The 23,423-nt window shown below is 38.2% G+C and overlaps 1 protein-coding gene across 1 annotated transcript in view; it reads right to left on the bottom strand.

Moving 5' to 3' along the window:
• The window catches only part of TLK1 (tousled like kinase 1), a 163,116-nt gene that overhangs the window by 57,321 nt on the left and 82,372 nt on the right, over positions 1-23,423 (bottom strand). Inside the window, exons 4-8 of the mRNA XM_081095673.1 lie at positions 11,637-11,712; positions 8,302-8,348; positions 6,030-6,125; positions 3,939-4,028; positions 2,844-2,936 (exon numbers count right to left, since the gene is read on the bottom strand). Coding sequence (XP_080951799.1) covers positions 2,844-2,936; positions 3,939-4,028; positions 6,030-6,125; positions 8,302-8,348; positions 11,637-11,712 — 402 coding nt within the window. The remainder of the gene's footprint in view (positions 1-2,843; positions 2,937-3,938; positions 4,029-6,029; positions 6,126-8,301; positions 8,349-11,636; positions 11,713-23,423) is intronic.

Raw genomic sequence — 23,423 nt, 5'->3', positions numbered from 1 at the left:
GATATCATAACTGTGACTCTGAATAAATATTTTGTACCTCCATGACCCTCAAGATAGAAAGCATACAGTAAGGATGAAATGGCAGAAAAACTGAAGGAGTCAAAATCCCCTATGTCACTGTGGAGCCATCACAACCAGGCTGCCCACTTCTGTTCTTCTCTCAAAAAAGTGACACTGTATCTCATTTAATGTATTGTTTATGTTCTCTGTCACTAAGAGCCAAACACAACAAAAAAGATGTGAAACCAGCATTGGAACACACAAATAGAATACAGAACATAGCAGAGAACACAGAAATAGATCCACCTATATATGGAAACTGGATTATATAATGGAGCTGATGGTAAAGAGTGGACTTTTAATTAAATGGGCTGGACAACTGGTTATCTATATAGAAATAAATGAAAATGAAACCTTACTTCTTGACACCATACCCAAAAATGAATTCCAGTGATATTAACAACTTATATTAAAAAACCAAACTATAAAACGTTTAAAATAAAATATAGGACATCTTTATAATCTTAAGGAAAAGAATCTTTTGGTATACCTTTTCTAATAATTTAGAACAAATAAAACATAATTTCTTAAAAATATACACTTAATCACACAAAAATTTTAAATGCATCTAATCATCAGAAGATAGCATGAAGAAATGAACAGACAACTCACACATTTGGAGAAAAATCAATATATGGGGTGGGCAAAAGTAGGTTTACAGTTGTTCTATGAAAATAATTAATAAATAATACAATTATAAACCTTTTTTGTCCCATCTGTATATTGAGTGTCAGAAAAAAAACTGACATCCATTAAAAACAAAAACAAAAGACAACCTAATAAGATAATGAGCCAAACCATGATCAGTTATTTCCCAGAAGAAATACAAATAGTTAATAAATATTTTTAAAGATGCTCAAAAAATAGATAGGGAATACATATAATTAAAGATGCCTTATTACATTCATCAGATTGGTCAACAATTTAAAAATATTAAATCTGATTATAACAAGATTTGGCAAGGATAATGAGCAATGAGATTATTTCTTGCCCAGTACTAGTGGGATCCAACCACTTAAGAAAAACTTGACATTATAAAGCAAAGTTGAAGATGTGCATGCCCAGTATTTCTTAACATATACCATAGAGAAATCCTCCTATATTTGCCCTAGAAGACATGTACAAGAATGTTCTGAGTAGTTCATATTAGCAAAAAGTAGAAACTAAAATGTCCACCGAGAGCAGAAAAAATAAATTATGGTATCCTATATAATAAAAGCTGAATATACAAATCGACCAAATGGCAGGACGACCAGTCACTATGATGCACACTGACCACCAGGGGGCAGATGCTTAACGCAGGAGCTGCCCCCAGTCCGCAGGCCCTAGGCCAGCCAAGGCGGGTGCCAGCGGGGCCTCTGATTGCCCTGCTGGTCGCCCCACAGATGGGCACTGATCGCTGGCCAGGCCTAGGAACCCTACCCGTGCATGATTTTCATGCACCGGGCCTTGAGTATTAATATAATGCCTCACTATATAGTAGTAAAATGAATAAACTATATGACAATCACACATATATTGTTTAGTGAAAACAAGCAGGGTAAAAGGGTACATATACTGCAATTTTGCTTATATAAAGTTCAAAAACAAACTGAAATAATGTTAAGAATGTCTAGACATCTATAATAATAAAAGCATAATATGCAACTAGACCGAATGGCCAAACCGTGGAACGACCAGCTGGATGACCACACTATGATACCCACTGGTGCCAGGCCAGCCAAAGCAGGTGCGATGCGATTGGTCAGAGCCCCAGCCACTGCCCCGCAGAAGGAGGCCCAGGCCACTGGCCAGTGGGGCAATCAATCAGGGGAGACTCCATGATCGCCCCAGGCCACCTACCCGCAGGCTGCAGCGGGTGGGCAGGGCCTGCCTCTGCGGGGCGATCAATTGCAGGGCTCCCAGAGTGTGAGAGGGTGCAGGCTGGGCTGAGAGACACCCCCGACGTCCCCGATTGCACGAATGTCGTGCACCGGGCCTCTAGTATGAAATAAAACCACAAAGAAATGCAAAGGCATAATAAATACAAAACTCGGAATAGTGGTTGATGGTAAAGGGATGTGACAGGATCAGGAAAGGCACATGATCATTCAAAGGTATTGATCACTATGGTAGAATCATGGATATTGATTTTATTGAGTTTCTACACCAGTGGTTCTCAAAGCTTGCTTAAATTAGACTCATTCGGAGGAGCTTTTAATAAAACTACCAATGCACAAACCCTACATCACATCAATTTAATCAGAACCCCTCATGGTAGAGTTCTGGCATTAGTACTTTTATAAAGTACCTAGGCACCTTACTTTTCTTCATCCAGTGATTTTACTGAGCAGCAATAGGCAAGACCACTGCTTTATACTTCACTCACATTATAAGTACACTTTTTGATGTGTCTTTCTATAAAGTTTCCATTAAAAATCTTGCAGGATGGTAGCAATTACTTCATCATGTATAATAACAAATGTCAGATTTGTAACAAAATCAATTAACTTTAAAACTAACATGAAATGGATATCTCTGTCTTATGGTAGTTGATTAAATTTTATTAACTTCCTTCTATTTCTTCAACTGTTTCTCAATTCACATTTGAAAGAACGAATAAAATAATTTTCACTTTAAAGTTGACATTTTCAATGAAGTACTTATACAACCAGAAAAGGCTTCTCCCTTACCCCAACCTATAAATTTTTTTTTATAATATGAAGTATTTTCTCAACAGCTTTACTACTGCCAAACAATCAGACCCCCAGCTCCCTTCCCCCCATCCATAACTTACTACTTACCCTGAGCAAGTCATCTATACGACCTTCCTTCTTTTCCAGGTCCTGGTTTTTATTACTTTCTAATGCTGCTAATTTCAGCATTGTGAGATCAGTCTAAATGAAAGAAAGCTATTTAACTATCTCCATTATATATATCACTGCATGTAAACATTAGATTTTATTGATTCTAAAAAGCAAAGAAAATATTTGATTTTATGTGTGTATGTAAAGGGTATCCCAAAAAGTTTGAGTGCAGTTTTAAGTTTTAGTCAGAAGTACAAGTGCTACAAACTTACAAAGAAACATCTAAAGATTAATTATTTAAAAGTTTAGAATACTGATATATTCATCATTAAAATTCAATATAACCACTGCTTTATGCTATCAACTCTGAATTTTGAACATGGCAAAAACTTTCATGAGCTGTTCACTGACTAAAAGCAATGTACTTACCATCCTAGCATAGAGAGAATCCCAAAAGAAGCTTTGATGCAGTTTAGACATCACCTAACAGAAAAAGTCTCATGGCAATAAATCGGGCTGCTGGGGAGGTCAAGCTCAACTCTCCCAACCCTTGGTCTGAGACAGTGTCATACAGAAACTGCCATATGTAAAAAGTTGAAATGAAAAACTTAGTACCCAAAATTAATAAAACTAAATAAGTGTAAAAGATATCCAATTAATTCAATTTTCAAATGATTTTTCTAAGTGTGCAGCATACATGAATATACATAAATATAAGACACCCAAAATGAATGGCTTAGAAGTCCATTCATAATAAATATAACAGCTTCATGAAGACACTGATAACTTGTATGTTAAGTTAAAAAAAATCAATAAACAGAATTGACATATCATGATGGTTCTGTTTATTTAATTTGTTTAAAACATCCATATATTTAACCAGTGTGTAATAAAGGACAAAATGACAGTAAATTGGTTATTTCAATTTCTTATCCCTTATAAATTGTCTTTTTGTTTAGTAATAAGCTTTCTTGATGTATAATTTTACTTTATGACTATGTCCAAAACAAAGAGAAGACATATGAGTTGTTTGTACAAAATTGGTCACTTGTTTCTTAGAAATCATACCAATAAATTTCAGTAACTATTTACCTGAGTAATTTTAAAGGATAACTGCTTTGGTTGTACAATAGAGTGGTCCCCAAAAGCTACTGCAATAGGAGAAGGGCTATTAGGTCGAACCTTAAAAAAAAAATTAAAATTTTACATTAGCAAGAAAAGAAAATAGGCTTCTGTTTAGCAACAACTACTTAACACCGCCCCGCTCTCCCCCCCCCCCCTTTTAAATCCTCACCTGAGATAGGTTTATTGATTTTAGAGAGAGAGAGAGTGAGGAAAGAAGAGAGAGAAACATCAATCAGTTGACTGATTGGGGATGGAATCCACTACTTAGGTATGTGCCCTGACCAGGAATTGAACTCGCAACCTTTTGATGTATGGGACGATGCTCTAACCAACTGAGCCATCCAGTACAGGGCAACATTTCTTAAGTTTTTGTTAGGATAATAAATTTAATTAAAAAATTAAATTTAAAACTTTTAATCACCCTTTAGTCAATAAGCATTTATTGAGTACCTCCCTCACATAAGGCCCAGTGAAAGATAACTATATATCCCCTGCCCTCAAGTTTACATTCTTGTGGCATAAAGGAAACTGTAATGCTTTTAATCAGTTAAATAAAACAAGGCTAATACATCATGTTAGAACAGAAATGTTAAAAACATTATTATGTTTTAAAAGTAAAACTGAAAAAAGATCTTAATACAGAACTCTTAGTATTAGGGACAATAATGCAAGCTAAAATATAGTATAAGATCAATTTACTGATGAGTTTTGTGGCTTATCTAGTCAATAGTTTTAAAACACATTCATTGGAAGATTATATCACTGTATCAATACTAACAACACAACTCTTAGTTATTATTGAGTATTATGCTTTACTTTGTATATGGCAATATGATGTGCCCCAAGGTACAAAATGATTAAGTAACAACTCAGTATATGTCTACAGACAAGGACCAGAAGGGCACACTGGAAGTACAATCAAGGTACTTAAATAAATAAGAGATACTCTGATTTTCAAAAATCTTTAATTCATTTTTAAATTACTGAAAGCCAATACAGTTTTTCTGGTTAGCCACTGAATTTTCACATACTGAAAGTAAAGAAAAAATGAAATCTGATGTATAAAACAATGTAGATAGAAGAACTAGGTCTTAAAATATTAGGAAAAAAACAAAGTGATTAAATTTCAGGTCCAATACTGAACTCAGGTCCTATACTGAATTAAATAATCCAAGGCTGATGGCTACCTATCTTTTTCTTAAAGATACCCACAAAGGAATTATGCAATCATTTCAGTGGTTGAGAAATTTAATTCATAAGTAAGTTAAAAGTTAGAAATGAGTTACTTGATATGGACTGATTTTATAAGAGTATTCACAGACTCAACAGCCTTCTTTTATTGACACATTACTTTTGGGATATATTTAGTTCAGAAAAACTTTAACTTATAAGAATCTCACTTTCAGAAGTAAAGTTCTAATAACATCAGATCACTAAAAAGGACTCAATTCACCTCACAGAATGATTTTTAAAAAGATAAACAATATATAGAGAAATTCTCAATAAAGACAATCGATATATATAGAAGGCTAAGTGCCCGTCTGACCATCCAGGACATATGGCGTGCACTGGCCACGAGGGGGCAGACGTTCAACACAGGAGCTGCCGAGCTGCTGTGAGTTGGCAGTGGCGGTTCTTGGGTGATGCACCCTAGAACCAGAGAGAAGGGATCCCAATTCCTCACGGGGCCATGTGATTCCACCTTTGGCCGTGAGTTACTGGGGCACTGTTGGCCATAAATCCGGTTTACTGCCGAGCTGCAGTGACTTGGCACCTTTGGTTCTCAGATGACGCACTCCGGAACCAGAGAGGAAGGAGCCCAATTCCTCGCGGGGCCACGTGATTCCACCTTCAGCCGTGGGTTATGTTGTTGCTCGGGCACTGTTGGCCCCAAATATAGTTTACTGCCAAGCTGCAGTGACTTGGCAGCAGTGGTTCTTGGGTTAATTAATTTCCTTTCAATGTGCAAGAATCCGTGCACCAAGCCACTAGTAAATTATAAAAGTTACTCAGTATACATAACTTCCCAGACATAAGACTATGCATGTAAACACTTACAGATGAGGAAGGAGTGGAATGTGAGTGTGAATTCTGAGGAGAACGGATTGCAGGAGGTATGCCTCTTACTGGACTTGAGCCATTCCCACCTTGGTACTGAGCAAAAAAGGAAACATCACTATTAAAACAGGTTTAGATAAATGTTATTTTGGACATAGCGTTAAGAATTTAAATATATTTTATTTACATCAAACAGTCATTTAAATAGGTCAAGAAAAAGCAAAACGAATATTATTCACAGCTAAGTCCTAAAAGACTAAAGAGAGAATAATGATCATAAGAACATCACAAGACTGTCTTGTACAGACCCTTATTTTTTGAACATTCTGACTATATATAACTTGTTGTTGTGGCAGACTCAAAGACAAATTCCTCCAAAATAATAAACATATCTTATTTTCCTTCAAATTTTAGCACAAAACTGGTCTAAGACTCAACCACGACTTTAGAGTTGTAGTGAAACCACTGACACAATGATGTTATAACATTGTAAATGTTTGTTGAACCAGTATAATCCCTAATCCCCAAAAATGTTAACATGTTTACATTTAGATGTTAGTGAACATAACCATCTTAAAACAGAATCATCATGCTCACGATCTGTTAAATATCTGAATGTGCGTAGCACTATAAAAAAGAATTCTACAGACCAAGTCCCTTCCTTTTAACAGTACAAAATCTAACAAAAATAGATCCTTTCTTACACTCTTGACATGTATTACAGTGCATGACTTAGCTACACAGGAAGGGAAGCTGCCTTTCTCATTTCTCATATTTCTGTATCAAGAATGGGAGGAGAAAATTTGTTGTTACTGGCTTCCTCTCAGGGTATTCAGCATGAGCAAGAGAGATGGGGACTTCGTAGTGTGTTCATTAAACAACTTCCTGCAACCTAGGGACTTTGTGTATTCTATTTCAATCTATAATATCCAGCACATAGTAGGCGTTCAAGAGACTTGAAATTTTATTTGAATTGATCCCACCTTTGGCAAAGATTCTTAATGATATTAACAGCGAGGGACTAAAGAGCACTAGGTATCTTGTGATCAACTACAGTTTTACCTTAGATTCTGTAAACCAAAAAAAACAGTGGAAGGTAGAAAAAAAAATGTTTTTAATGCTACACTTTCCCTAACTAGCAAATTCTGTTCTTATTCTCAAGTAAATATATTTTTCAGCTGAATAGATAATGTTTCTTGTTTTAATAATCATTGTTTTATAATGTGAAACTGGTAGCCAAAGGTGTTTCTGTGTAGAAGCAAGGAAACATTGCAGGATTGAGTAAGAATCTAAATCTACCACTGCTTATTATTTTCAGGGACTCTTAGACTGACATTATTTAATCTCCATCCACAGGGCTCAAATGGTGCTGTGGTATAGTAAATCCTGTATTGACAACAGAAAGAATTCTGAACTGGAGGATGTTAGACGTTAAGTTCTAAACGCTCTTCCCTTTAGAATTTGTCATTAGGTAGGCTACTTTACATTTCTGGTCCTCAGTTTCCTCATTTGTAAATACCTATTTCGCAGATTTCTCAAGTTGTTATAAGCAAACATGTGAGAAAATACTTTGAAAATTATGATGTGCCATCCCAATACAGAAGTAAATTTTAATGTTCCTAGAAAGACAGGACATCACATAGACCAGTGGTTCTCAACCTTCCTAATGCCACGACCCTTTAAGACAGTTCCTCATGTTGTGGTGACCCCCAACCATAAAATTATTTTCGTTGCTACTTCATAACTGTAATTTTGCTACTGTTATGAATCGTAATGTAAATATCTGATATGCAGGATGTATTTTCATTGTTACAAATTGAACATAATTAAAGCATAGTAATTAATCACAAAAACAATATGCAATTATATATGTGTTTTCCGATGGTCTTAGGCGACCCCTGTGAAAGGGTCGTTCGACCCCCAAAGGGGTCGCGACCCACAGGTTGAGAACCGCTGACATAGACTGAAGCTTTGCTCTAATCAAACAGATAATCAAAAGTTGGCCTTGTGCTTCAAAGAAATTATCTTAGCCCATACCAGACTTATATGAAGAACTAGAAGAGATGAACCGAAGAATTTATATACTTACACAGGCACAGGTGATAGGGGGATGAAGACATTGAGGGGGGGTGGTGGGGAGGAGTAGGGGCTGGAAGGAGGAGAGTGAAGGGGGAGAAAATGGGAGACATCTGTAATTCTATCAACAATAAAAAAGTATATATTTAAAAAACAAACAAAAAAACCCACTAGAGATGTTCCTCAATGAACTTACTTCAAAATAGTCGCTAATTTTGTGGCCACGTCCCCCAATACTTTTTCCTAAAATATAGAAGTAAAAAATTTTGTAGATTTAATTAAGTCATTAATATTACTTAATGTCTCCTAATTTCATTAAAGCAAATCGATGATTTTTTTTTTAAAGCTAAAAGGCAGCTGAATAATGGAAAAACGTATAAATAAAAAATAAAAAAATTTTGGTTAACACAAACCACAACAAACTGGCAATAACATGCTTTAATATGAATGCTATTTCTAAAAATGTTTTCATTCTCTAAAAACTATTTCCAAATTTATAGGCTGTTTTTTAATAAACTAGATTTTAAATATTGTACCTTATATGACCACATTATCGATACAGTGATCCAAATAATTATAGATCACAATTCTTTAATTAAAAGTTTTGCTCTAAAATGAACTCAGTTTTATAAAAACTGAATTTGGAAGTTCTTAAGAAATATGGTGTATAGAGACTTTTTTTGGATGGGAGTCAACCACCCTTCATTAGAACTATACAGAATACATGATTTCTTCAAGTTACAAACGAAAAAATAATGATACCACAGAGTCAAAAGTTTTAAATAACAAAAACATATAGACTTATCAATTCAATAGTAACTTGAATTTATTTTATTCAACAAATATTTCTTGAGTGGTTATTATGTGCCAGGCATTACTGAGGTGAATAAATGATACATTTAAAGTTCAACAACCTTAAATTCATTCTTGGAAAAAGGTAGGGCAATATTTTTTTAAACTAAGTAACAACTCAGAACTACAAATGTTACCTAGAGATTGTGAACAAAATTTTTGTACAGGTTTATTTAGAGGTCAGAGAAGACTATAAAGGTTTTGTACCAAAGGAATGTCCCTCCTGCCTGCAACAGCTTTCCTGGATTCTGAAGAAGTCTGTTTAAATGAACACTGAGACATTTTGGGTTACCTACCCATAAGCTATTTGCCCACTGAACCCAAATTTTGTTCTGTTAACATTCCTTCTCCTACATAGCACATGTAACTAAATCCTGCCTCAATTCCTAGTTCTCCTTCTGGTAAGAAATCCAATTTTATTTAGCTATCATCCCTTTTCCATAAAGCCTGTATTTCTGAGAGGAACTTTAACTCATTTTCCATTTTAGAGATGGGTCTGATTTTTTTTTTTTCAGGGCGGTAATACCTTTGCTGGACATAAGTGGTTTTGGAATGGACACATGTCCCAATTCTTATCTATAGAAACACAGGAGAGGTTTGCTTTAGAATTGAAGAAGTCACTTTAAAGAAAGAAAAGAAACCCCACAGTAAGCCAGCCCTTTTCTTTCTTTTTGTTTTAGTATGAGCCTCTTTGGGTTCATTTTGTTTGGGGAGTCTGCGTTTCCTGGACTTGTGTGTCTATTTCCTTCACCAGGTTAGGAAAGTTTTCTGTCATTATTTCCTCAAATAAGTTTCAGTTCCTTGTTCTAATCGTCTCTTCTGGTACCCCTCTAATGCAAATGTTCGTACAGAGGCCCCTTAATCCAGCCCCTTTCTTAAAGCAAATATGAGTGGGGAAACTGACATGAGCAAATCCAATTAAAACTGGCAACCAGCCTAAAACCAAAAGAAAATCAGACAATTCTGCATATGGCAGAACACAAAGAAAAAAACAACTGGGTTCTTAAAGACATATGTTGACTCAACCAACCCAGAAGTCCTTCCCTATTTTGAGATCTGCTTTTAACTGAGTTTTTAAATCTGAAGTTGAAACTATCATAATTAATTTATCCTTACACTATATATAAAGCTCCAAGCACATAAACCAAAACTTGGGGAACTACATTAAGACCAAAAAGAAGCTCAGGACAGACTGACATACAAAATAACACACACCTAGAGAAAGGTGCTGCAATGACTTAACTCCTTCCTTCTGGAAAGATGTCTGCTACAAACACATACCTTGGTGCCAGTGCCATTTATAAGTCACAAAATATTATATGATTATGTAATATAGTATGTATAAAATCGCTATTATATAGATTTTAAGAGACCACTTTATTACATTTAATATAGAGGGCCACATTAAATAATACTATTTTGTTATCCATTGTAAGAAATTTTGAAGTCTAACAAAAACAATTTTTCTTAGCTCATATCATAAAAGGTAGGTATGCAAAAAAGGAGAAAGAACAGATTTGAAAAGAAAAAGATGATGCTTTAATAAAACTGTCTCAATTATTTTTATACTAGAGACCCAGTGCACAAAAATTTGTGCACTGGGGCGGGGGTGTGTGTGTCCCTCAGCCCAGCCTGTGCCCATTTGCAGTCCAGGATCCCTTGGGGGATGTCCATCTGTCTACTTAGGCCCACTCCCCAGGGGATCAGGCCTAAGCTTGCAGTCGGACATCCTTCTGGCAGTCAGGGAGCCCTCGGGGGATGTCTGACTAAAGGCTTAGACCTCAAGGGAGCTGTGATGAGGAAGCTGGGGTGACAAAGGAGCCACGCTGTCCCACCCAGCTGCCCTGGGTCAGGTTGCACACGGGACGCCCGGGCGGGCCGATCGCTGCTGCCCTGCCCGGCCGCCCCGGGTCGGGTTGCACACAGGACGCCCGTCACCCCGGGTCACAGATAGCAGGCCCGGATGGTGGCAGGGCAGGCGGGATGGCGCTGTCCCGCCCACCGCCCCGGGTGGCAAATAGCAGGCCCGGATGGCGATGGGATGGCGCTCACCCGCCCTGCCTGCAGTATGCAAATTAGCCACCATCTTTGTTAGCAGTTAATTTGCATATCACGCTGATTAGCCAATGGGAGGTGTAGCGAAGGTACGGTAAATTACCATGTTTGTCTATTATTAGACAGGATAGTCTCTTTAAAAAAATAAAAGGAATGAGTAAGTTTGGGTACTTGTTTTAAAGTGATATCTCAAGTTCTTATTCAATACCATAAATCATATAAAAAGAGAAACATGAAAGGTGCTACGGTAGTGCTTGCCAGGTGCTTAACACTTAGTATTAGCAGATCTTCTTTGGCCCAAGGCCATTTAGGTTTCCAGAGCAAGAGGTGTCAACTGAATTAGATGAGTGAGCCAAAGAAAGGGAAAAATGTTAAAAAAAGTCTAAACAGTAACTACACATTATTCATGGTACAAAAAGATTCCAATTTCATATTATTATTTCTTATGCAAAGTACATAAAATACATTCCTAAACTATTATTAAATGCAGAAATTACCTAAGAGTCATAAAAAAATCACAAAAACATGAAATTACTTATTTCACAATTACATTATTAACTGATTAAAAATCAGAATAACTGTAAATGCCTACTTGGCTCTGAAGGAAGATTTTACTTCACTTACCCTGACTACTTTCATTCTGATTTTCTGCTTTTCTCTTTCTTCCTCTGGATGATTCAGATTGTTTCTTCTCTGGTGTCTACAGAAAGCAAAGTTTACAGAGTTTTAAGTCACAGTTTTAACATACAAAATTTAATTATAGTCAGTATAAAAGTTGTTTTTATTTTTAAAGTAAAATACTGGGTGGGGCAAAAGTAGGTTTACAGTGTTCATATGGAAAATACAATAATTAATAAATAATAATACAATAATATATTCTTGAATATTCACAACTGTAAACCTATTTGCCTAGGCTTATTTTTTGTTTTGCTAAATAGTGCTCACACAATGTAAATGTGTACGTATATACAATTTAAAAAAAATCACAAAATTTCCTATTTTGTACATTTTTAAAATTTGAAGTATATAGAACACCGTGTAGACATTACTTGAAATTCACTTTTACAGATTTTGACTTGAGGTAAATGAAAAATCTAAGCGTAATTAACCTTTAAAAGATCCCCTTTAAATCCTTAACTGGATAGGGCAAAACAAACAACAACAAAACCTATGTTTTTTCTATTCATTCATAGTTTGTACATAAAAGTAAGCTTGAATAAGAAAAAAAAAAATGAGGAACCCAAACTTTGATATTAACAATCCTACTAAAAGAACCATTCACCTAAATGCCTAACAATTATTACCCAATAACAATTATAGTAAATTCGCACATTATGCTTGGCCGGTAATGGATCAGTGTTGAGCGTCAACCTATGAACCAAGAAGTCACAGTTCCATTCCCAGCCAGGGCACATTCCAGGTTGTGGTCTCAATCCCCAGTGTGAGGTATACGGGAGGCAGCCGATCAATGATTCTCTCTCATTATTGATGTTTCTATCTCTATCTCTCCCTCTCTCTCTTTCCCTTCCTCTCTGAAATATGTGTGTGTGTGTGTGAGTGTGTGTGTGTATATATATATATGTATATATATATAAAATCATACATTATGCATGTATATGCTAATCATACATGTGCTATAGGGTCAGCAAACTATAGCACACTGCCCAAATCTGGCTGGATAGCTGTTTTTTTTTCTTATAGAGTCCCTAAATTTAAGCATAGCTTTCACATTCTTATATGACAGAAAATTTTAAAAATAAAAACAAGAATATTTTGATATGAAAATTACAAAAAATTTAAATTTCAGTGTCCATAAATAAAATTTTATTGGAACACAGCCACACTCATTCATTTATATATTTTCTATGATTGATTTTATATTACAATATCAGAGTTGAGCAGTTCCAACCTAGACCTATGGCCCACAAAGCCTAAAATAGCTGGCCCTTTACAGAAAAAGTAGGCAGACCCCTGCCCTACATGATGGCTTGTTTTCAAATTACAGATTTATTCTTTTAACTGATAGCAAGTATTTTCATCAGGCTAAAAAAACAAGTAATTTCTGTGCAGTCCAACAGACTGTTGTGCTTAGATAAGATGAAAACCAAGAGCAAAGGCACAAGGCAATGGCATAGGGCCCTCAAATTCTAGAAGCTTGGCAAATATGTCTAGTGCCAGAACAAAGAATATTTGAATGAATGACAAATAAATCAAGACAAATAAATCTCTCAAGGCAATGCAGTTCCCAAACAAGAAAGGGGCTTAATCTTTATCTGATGTTTCTGAGTAGTTCTATGATTAAATAGTATGAATGACAATACATAACCTAGCTCATATTGAGCATCTATGGTTCCTCTAAGTATTATTTTGGGAATTTTAAGTTCGCTCACCTCCATTTTGTCAACAAGACAACAGATTCACAGGCTGAAGTCAATGGTACAAGTCTTTGAATTCTTTAAAGACAGGAGTCATACCCTCTTCCCATGTCACTGCTCCCACCCATATGCCTGGCACATAATTATTACTTGACAAATGCGTGAATATTAAATAACTTACTCAAGGTAACCAGGATTTAAATTCAATTCTGTATATTTCCAAGGTCTAAATGCATTATTTTTTCTATGTGACATGCTATATGCCTACATCAAGAACTGCATGAATCAACTATGCAAAAATATTTCAAAATCTTATTAAGTTCATAAGTAAAATTAATTATGTCAGTAATCTGCATATATGTTTTAACATCACAAATGAGAGAACTTAAAAGAAATCCATCGTTAACTGGCAATCTACTTAGGAGGTAGACTGATGTACCAGCAATTTAGGGTAAATAGTTCTTAGTTTAGTTTCACTGTCAAAATTTAAAAAACTCAAACTTGCCCTGGCTGGTGTGGTTCAAAGGTTGGAGTGTTGGCCCATGAACTGAAGGGTTGCGGATTCGATTCCCAGTCAAGGGCACATACCTCGGATACAGGTTTCCCAGCCCTGGAAGGGGCATGTGCATGAGGCAACCAATCAATGTGTCTCTCTCACATCAATGTTTCTCTCTTTCTATTCCCTCCCTTCTCCTCTCTCTCTAGAAATCGATGGGAAAAACATTCTTGGATAAGGATTAAAAAAAAAAAAAAGGAAAAAGGAGTGAAAAATAAGGAGATTCCAAAATGACAGCAGAGTGAGAGGATGCTACACTAACATGCTCCCAGGACCAAACTAGAATTACAACTAAAATACAGAAAAATCATCCTATCTAATAAAGAGGGAATATGCTAATTGACCCTCATGCCATCGCAAAGATGGTGGCGCCCACAGCCAATAAGGAGGGAATATGCTAATTGACTGCCACACTCTCAAATATGGTGACACCCACAGCCACAAGATGGCAGCATCGAGTCCCCTCAGCCCTGCAGGAGGGGTTAGTGAGGATGACCAAATGATTGAACAGCAGACTGTGTGGGGCAACCAGGCTGGCGGCACGGGGGGGGGGGGGGGGGCGCGGGGGAGGGTATGAGGGGCAACCAGGCCGGCAGGGGCGGCAGTAAGAGGCGAACAGGATGGTGGTGGTGGGGGGCAGTTAGGAGTGACCAGGCCAGCAGGGGGGCGGGTGGGGGCAGTTGGGGGCAACCAGGCAGGCAGGCAGGTGAGCGATTAGAAGCCAGCAGTCCAGGACTGTGAGAGGGATGTCCAACTGCTGGTTTAGGCCCAATCCTCTGAGGGGTCCTGGATTGGAGAGGGTGCAGGCTGGGCTGACGGGGACCCTCCCCCCCCCACCCCACCCCCCGCACGAATTTCGTGCACCAGGCATCTAGTCCTTAATAACCAACTGAAGACTAGCTGGAGAGAACCCAGATAAAGAAGGGCAGAATGTGGAGACCGCATAGAGACTGGTAGGAAGTGCGAAGGCAGGAAAGGGCTGGCAGGACTCCCGCAGACAGCAGCTGAGGTTCTGGAGGGATATCTCAGCTGTGGTGGTTCCCAATGTGAACTCTGGGGTCTAAACCCCAAGCTGGGCTCCCGAGCCCAGAGTGCCAATACTAAGAAAGGTGTCCATATAACATCTGGTTGTGAAAAGCAACGGGGTTGCTGTCTGCCAGGGAGAGACAGCTGGATATACAGGCACCCTCTTAGAGGGCGAATGTATAAAATCTATCGATTCAATGCAACCCCAATTAAAATACCAATGGCATATGTCACAGATCCAGAACAAATACTCCAAAAATGTATATGGAACAAAAAAAGACACCGAATAGCCGCAGGCAGCAATCTTGAGAAAGAACAACAAAGTTGGAAGGATCACAGTACCAGATATCAAGTTATACTACAAAGCCACTATAATCAAAACAGCCTGGTACTGGCACAAGAACAGACATATAGATCAATAGAACAGAACAAATACCCCAGAAATCAACCCAAGCCATTATGCTCAATTAATATTTACCAAAGGAGGCAAGAGCATACAATGGAGTAAAGATAGTCTCTACCATAAATGATATTGGGAAAATTTGACACATGCAAAAAAATGAAACTAAGACCACTAACTTATACCATACACAAGAATAAACTCAAAATGGATAAAAGACTTAAATGTAAGTCATGAAACCATAAAAATCCTATGAGAAACCACAGGCAGCAAAATCTCAGACATCTCTCATAGAAATATATTTACAGATACATCTCCTAGGGCAGTGGTCGGCAAACTGCGGCTCGCGAGCCACATGTGGCTCTTTGGCCCCTTGAGTGTGGCTCTTCCACAAAATACCACAGGCGGGCACGCACATACATTGTGATTGAAACTTCATGGCCCATGCGCAGAAGTCAGTGTTTGGCCTAGGCGAGTCTATTTTGAAGAAGTGGCGTTAGAAGAAGTGGGGGTATGTTCGCTGAGGTCGACCCCAGATTGAGGACATTTTTAGCAAAGGCCAGCTTAGGAGTACCCTAATTAAATTAATAACAATGTACCTACCTATATAGTTTAAGTTTAAAAAATTTGGCTCTCAAAAGAAATTTCAATCATTGTACTGTTGATATTTGGCTCTGTTGACTAATGAGTTTGCCGACCACTGTCCTAGGGCAAGGGAAACTAAGGAGAAAATAAACAAATGGGACTATATAAAAAGTTTCTGAATAGCAAAAGAAACCATCAACAAAATGAAATGGGAGCCCACTGTATGGAAGAACATACTTGCCAATGATACATCTGATAAAGGGTTTATATCCAAAATTTATAAGGAACTCATACAAGTTAACAAAAGGAAGATAACCCAATTAAAAAAAAATAAGCAAAGAACCTTAATAGATACTTCTCCAAAATGGACACACTGATGGCCAAGATACATGAAAAAATGCTCAAAGTCACTGATCATCAGAGAGATACAAATTACAACGACAATGAGGTATCACCTCACACCTGTCAGAATAGCTATCATCAACAAATCAACTAATGACAAGTGCTGGCAAGGATGTAGAGAAAAGGGAACCCTAGTACCCCGCTGGTGGGAATGCAAACTGGGACAATCATTATGGAAACCAGTATGGAGTTTCCTCAAAAAATTAAATATGGAACTGCCATTTGACCCAGTGATCCCACTTCTAAGAAAGCAGAAACACCAATCAGAAAGAATATATGCACCCCTATGTTTATAACAGCACCATTTACAACAGCTAAGATTTGGAAACAGCCCAAGTGCTCATCAATATATGAGTGGATAAAAAAGCTGGAGTACATTTATACCATAAAATGCTATGCAGCAGCAAAGAAGGATTTCTTACCCTTTGAGATAGTAGGGAGGGACCTGGAGAGTATTATGCTAAACAAAATAAGCCAATCAGAGAAAGAAAAGTATCTCTTGATATCATTCATATAGGTAACCTAATGAACAAAATAAACTGTTGAACAAAATAATCCTGAGATTGTCAAATATCAGAGGGAAGGGGGGGGGAGTGGGAAGATATCAACCAAAGAACCTGTATGCATATATGTGTAGCCCATGGAAACAGACAATAGGGTGGTGGAGGCCTGGGGAGGGTGCAGACTGTAAGGGATCAATAGGAGAAAAAAGGGAATATATGTAATACTTTCAACAATAAGGATTTATAAAGTAAAGTAAAGTAAAAGGCTCAAATTTAAACAATAACCAATGTTCTACTTTCCTCAGAATAAAAATATCACTAGCCTTAACTGGTTTGGCTCAGTGGATAGAGCGTTGGCCTGTGGACTGAAAGGTCCCAGGTTCGATTCCGGTCAAGGGCATGTACCTTGGTTGCGGGCACATCCCCAGTGGGAGTTGTGCAGGAGGCAGCTGATCGATGTTTCTAACTCTCTATCTCTCTCCCTTCCTCTCTGTAAAAAATCAATAAAATAAATTTAAAAAAAAATCACCAAATTTTTAATTAAATACTTCACTGAATATATGCTTCAAGATATTTAAAGTATTTTTTTTTTTAAAAAGACATATAGAGTGCTCACTTCGACAGCACACATACTAAAATTGGAATGATACAGAGATTAGCATGACATGGCCTCTGTACAAGGATGACATGCAAATTTGTGAAGTATTCCATATATTTTAAATCATGGGAATGCAATGTACAGCACAGGCAATATAGTCAATAGTATCGTAGTAATTAAGTATAGTGACAGATTGTTATTAAACTTGTAGAGATCACTTTGTAAGTTATACAAATGTCTGATTACTGTGTTGCACACCTGAAACTAATATAATATTGTATATTAATTTAAAAATAAATAATAAAGACAGATTTATTGGTAAAAACTTTTTTCCCCAAGGCTAAGTTTCCCCTAAATTTAAAATTTTTGGGAATAGAGAAGTAGGACAGTCCTTTGGGGGGAAATGTCATTTTGATTAAAAATAAAAATGAAAACATAAAAATACTCAAATGCATAATGAGTAAGGGCAACAGAGAAAATTTTGAGAAAGAAGGGGAAGAAAATTAATTTTAAGACTAATGTGGGTTAAGAAGCTGGAAATAGGTAATAAAAACTGAAAAGTTGAACAAAGTAAAAGATGAGAAAGGGAAACCTAGATATACCTAAGTTAGCTTATAAAGTAAATGTTTCCTTTACAAAGACAGCATTTTGTCTCTTCCCATGAACCTTAATCGTTTCACCCATGTCTTGTATGACTACCTGATATTGACCTTTAACCTCACTCTCACCTCATAGAGTATTTTAGGATTGTTCTGTCAGCTCATATGGACCATAACTTCCTAACTACCATGGGCCTTTAAAGAAACATAGACTAAAAAATCAAACTCTGGAACAATCCATAACTGTCAGCATGTCATTTAACTCCACACTTGATTTTCTCATCAATTTTAAATGTCGATAATACAGGCCACAAGAGGACTGTGAGTACAAAAGAGAAACATACCACAAACATACCTAGTACAGCATCTGGAACAGAGTGTGTAGTCTATAAATGTCAGTGATCACTTAAATTCTCTTATCTGAATAGCTATCCCTTCTGTTACTATAAATATCTGTGTACTTTTATGTTTTTCAAAACTTTAATCATGTGTCACCTGTTAAATGATCAGAAGCTACTACACCCTAGTAACTTACAAATAACTTGTAGGGTTTGCAAAATAAGTACATTTCCTCTTTAAGGTCTCATTCAACTCTCTTCTTGACTGCAAGCCACACAATCTGTGATCTGAGGCCCTAAGTATTACCTGACTAACCCTCAGGCAAATGTGTATTAGATAGTTTTTTGGTTCTTTGTTTTTAACTTAAATAATCTGGACAATACCTATATTAAACAAAACAAAAAACTCTCAATGAAGCCTACTACTTCAAATTCTCCTCAGTCACTCATCTGAATATGAACTTATTTGGGGGATTGAGAACCTTGGGGATTTAGGATATGCAGAATCTTACCAAATATTTAATCTGTAAAAAGGATCATCACTGAGGAAAAGTTCAGATACGTGGGACTTTCAAACTATACTCTCCAGAGATACCTTGGGGGAGAGCAGGTTGAACCTCAAAAGTTGTTAAAGAGGAAGGAGAAGAGAAGGAAGGAGCAGGTGACTGAGCTAAGGCTCTATCTAGTCTTCCACATATCCTATCCTACACTACACCTCCACCTCTGTCTTGCAAATACAGGATGTCTTATTTATTTATTTTTTAAAATATATTTTATTGTTTTTTTGTTTTTGTTTTTTTTACAGAGAGGAAGGGAGAGGGATAGAGAGTTAGAAACATCAATGAGAGAGAAACATCTATCAGCTGCCTCCTGCACACTGCCTACTGGGGATGTGCCCACAACCAAGGTACATGCCCTTGACCGGAATTGAACCTGGGACCCTTCAGTCTGCAGGCCAACACTCTATCCACTGAGCCAAACCAGATAGGGCCAAGATGTCTTATTTTAATACAAAGAATCTATATTAGACTTACTTGAAGAAAGAGTTCAATGGTTTTAAAAAGTCTGAAAAACCCCTGATCTTGACCAATGATTTTCTACAAAATCCACATGACACCAATCAGGTCACATTTATTTGCATAAAGTATAAAATTTGCACATATTTAGCATTTTATATAGAATGCTTTCAAGCTTATTATTGCTGTCATCAATACTGTCATTTCTCTCTTTCCTACTATATTTTTTCCCTCAACTATTGCACTATAATTGACCAAAATAAGAAGGATTAATATGGAAGGCAAAATAATATGATCTGGCTTTAAAGTAAAGATAGAAAGACTACAATAATTATAAAGTCAAAGAATTCCTACATATAAATAGAACTGTGTCAGAAAAATGATGAGACTGAGACTCTTTAAGTCGATTTAGCTCTGTAAATACTAATTCGTAATCATACCAAAATCTGAATGATTACTCTGGCATTTAAATGTTCCAAGATATTAGAGTATGAATTTACACAGTATTTTTTTAGCAATTGAAATATGTGAAGAAAAAAAAAAAAAAAAGACAAGGCTAAAGGACTCCAGAGTAAACAGTAATACAATTAAATGTTCCAATTTCATTTGGAATTTAAGTCAGTAAATCACTAATCATATGGTTTTTTGGTTTATCTTAAAAATATATGTGTCTCTTCAGTGCAAGTAAGACCAAATGTAAGAAAACAAAACAAAAACCTTAGCACTGTTACAGAATGAAGGAGATAGATCAATATGGATTGTTCCATGAAAACAGATAAATACGTATAGAGGCCTCCAACTAGAGATATATTTAAAATTATTGACATAAATGCATTATAGAAAATTATAACAGTATGAGAAAAGATATTATAAAATCAAGAAAAGAGAATGGAGTGGATATTAAAATTTATTCTTCACCTCCACCTTAGAGTTTGATAGCACTGACTGAGCAGACAACAAAAAGAAAAGTCAGATATCATCATCTCTAATAAAATTATTATAGTTAATAGACATAGATTTAGTTAATTTCTTTGTTAAGTGAGAAAATTCTTTAAAATGAAAAAGTTAATATTAAAAACATTTTTAACAAAATATTCAATCCTCAAACTTGTCAGAATGCATTTTTCCTGATCAATTCACTTAGCTCAAGATAAATACCTCTCACTGGCTATTCCAATAATTCAGTTTGCTCAGGTATCAAATTCAAGGTCACCATATTTGGAACAAATGTCATGACGAATCTTTTGCCTGCAGTTGGTATTAACAATATTCAATTTTTATCTACATTCCTAGGCAAAACTTATTAAACTAGATGTGAGACGGGAAAATGCTGGAGAAATCTTTGTTACTTTAATGGCACATATCAAAACAGCACTGAATGAGAGAGGAAAATCTGGAGCTTTATAAAAATAGTCCATGTAAAATAGATGTTCTACTCAAGAATATCAAATGTGCAAGATACTGTTTCTTCCAACCTTTCACTATAAATACTAGGTGAGGATAATGCATCATAAGACATTGAAATTCTGTTGTAAAAATTTCCTTGCTTTCTATCCAATTTAAATTTAGATAAAAACTATCATGAAATATGTACATCCTAAATCAAGCATGATTTTGAGCTGGCATGACCTGATATTCATAAAGCCTACCTCTGCCTACAAGTCAAAACTTGATTATTGAGAACTATTACCTGGAAATGTTTGCTTGAATCTTTTAACACCTAAAAGAAGACCACTACTATACTGATTTCAATATCCTATCTAATAAAAGAGAAACATGGTAATTAGCGTACAACCGCTACACTTCCCATTGGCTAATCAGGGCGATATGCAAATTAACTGCCAGCCAGGATGGCGGCCGGCAGCCAGGCAGCTGACGTGAACAGGGAGGCTTGCTTGCTTCAGTGATGGAGGACTCCAACATTACCCGCCTGCCTTGCTGGCCTCTCAGCTGCACTCTAAGCAACATTGTAACAAATATAGAAGCTAAACAAAACCCCGGGCTTCAGCCAGCAGGACCGCAACATTGTTTCAAATACAGAAGGTAAACAAAGGCCAGAAACCTGCTTTCAGCAGCGGAGGCCGAAGAGCTGGAGCCGAGCCTCAGAGCTAATGCTGGCCCAAAATAAAATAAAAAAGGAAAAAAGGACAGGTTGGGCGCTTCAGTCACCTGCCAGCCTGAAAACGGCCCTCAGCCCCTCACCCAGGCTGGCCAGGCACCCCAGTGGGGACCCCACCCTAAAGGGTGTGTGACCAGCTGCAAACAGCCATCATCCCCTCACCCAGGCTGGCCAGGCACCCAAGCGGGACCCCCACCCTGATCCAGGAAACCCTTCAGGGCAAACCAGCCAGCCCCCATCTGTGCACCAGGCTTCTATCCTATATAGTAAAAGGGTAATATGCTTCCCAGCACCGGGATCAGCGTGACAGGGGGCAGCGACCAAACCCCCTGATCGCCCTGCGACTCTGTGTGTGACAGGGGGCGGGGCCACAACCTCCCTATCCGCCCTGCTCTGTTCGTGACGGGGGGGGAGCTCCTCAACCCCCTGATCAGCCCTGCTCTGTGCGTGACAGGGGCGAGCTCCCCAACCCCCGATCGCCCTGCGGCTCTGTGTGTGACAGGGTGCGGCGCCCCCCATCCCCCATCGGCCCTGCCCTGAGTGTGACAGTGGCGGCGCCCTAACCCCTTGATCCGCCCTGCTCTGTGTGTGACAGTACGCGGTGCCCCAACTCCCCTATTGGCCCTGCTCTGTGAGTGACAGGGGGGAGCTCCTCAACCCCCGATCGGCCCTGCTCTGTGTGTGACAGGGTACGGAGCCCCAACCCCCCTGATGGGCCCTGCTCTATGCGTGATAGGGGGCAGCGTCCCAACCCCCGATCGGCCCTGCTCTGTGCATGACAGGGGGTGGCGCCGCAACCTCCCCATCGACCCTGCCTTGAGTGTGACAGGGGGCGGTGCCCCAACCCCCCAATCGGCCCTACCCTGAGCGTGAATAGGGGTGGCATCGCAACCTCCCGATCCGCCCTGCTCTGTGCATGACAGGGGGCGGCGCCACAACTCCCCAATTGGCCCTGCTCTGAGCCCGACCAGGGGCTGCACCTAGGGATTGGGCCTGCCCTCTGCCACCCGGGAACAGGCCTAAGCCAGCAGGTTGTTATCTCCCGAGGGGTCCCAGACTGCGAGGGCACAGGCTGGGCTGAGACCCCCTCTCCCCCCCGAGTGCACAAATTTTTGTGCACTGGGCCTCTAGTCTATATAATAAAAGCCTAAATGACCGTTACAGCAGAATGAACAGAAAGACTGGTCACTGTGATGTGCACTGACCTCCAGGGAGCAGACACTCAATGCAGGAGCTGACCCCTTTTGGTCAGTGCATTCCCATAGCACCACTCATGAAGCCAGACTCATGGTTGGTGAGCGCAGCGGTGGTGGTGGGCAGTGGGACTAAGACATCAGTTGGACATCCCCTGAGGGGTCCCAGACTGCGAGAGGGCACAGGCTAGGCTGAGGGACCCCCCGCCCCCCAGAGCTCGAATTCCGTGCATGGGCCTCTAGTTTAATATAAAAGTGTATGCATATGCCCGGCTGGTATGGCTCAGTGTTGATCCCCATGGGGCTGGGAGGTGGGGAGGGCGGGAGGGTGTGCAGGAGGCAGCTGCTCGATGATTCTCATCATTGATGTGTCTATTTCTCTATCTCTCTTCCTCTCTAAAAATCAATAAAATATATATAGTTAAGAAACTTTTTAAAAAAGTGTATGTATGCAACATTTAGGGATCCTATCACTACATAAGAGAGCATTTCCTTGCTATTTAAAATAAATCCAATGAATGTATCAGTAATCTTGAGTGTGGCTTATTTTCTGTTGTACTGCCTTTATTATTTAGTAATATGTAATACCCAAGGTGGTAGAGAGCTAATAAGACAAAATTGGGTAGCCAACTAACTAAAATGTGTGTTGTCTTACTTCAAGTGTGCCAGTTCTTTTTTTTTAGTTTTAGAGAGAGAAAAGG

Source organism: Myotis nattereri (genome assembly GCF_964212035.1).
Source record: "Myotis nattereri genome assembly, chromosome: 7".
NCBI classification, from domain to species: Eukaryota; Metazoa; Chordata; class Mammalia; order Chiroptera; family Vespertilionidae; genus Myotis; species Myotis nattereri.
The sequence above is the reverse complement of the archived record's forward strand: the minus strand, read 5'-3'. Positions and strand labels throughout refer to the sequence as shown.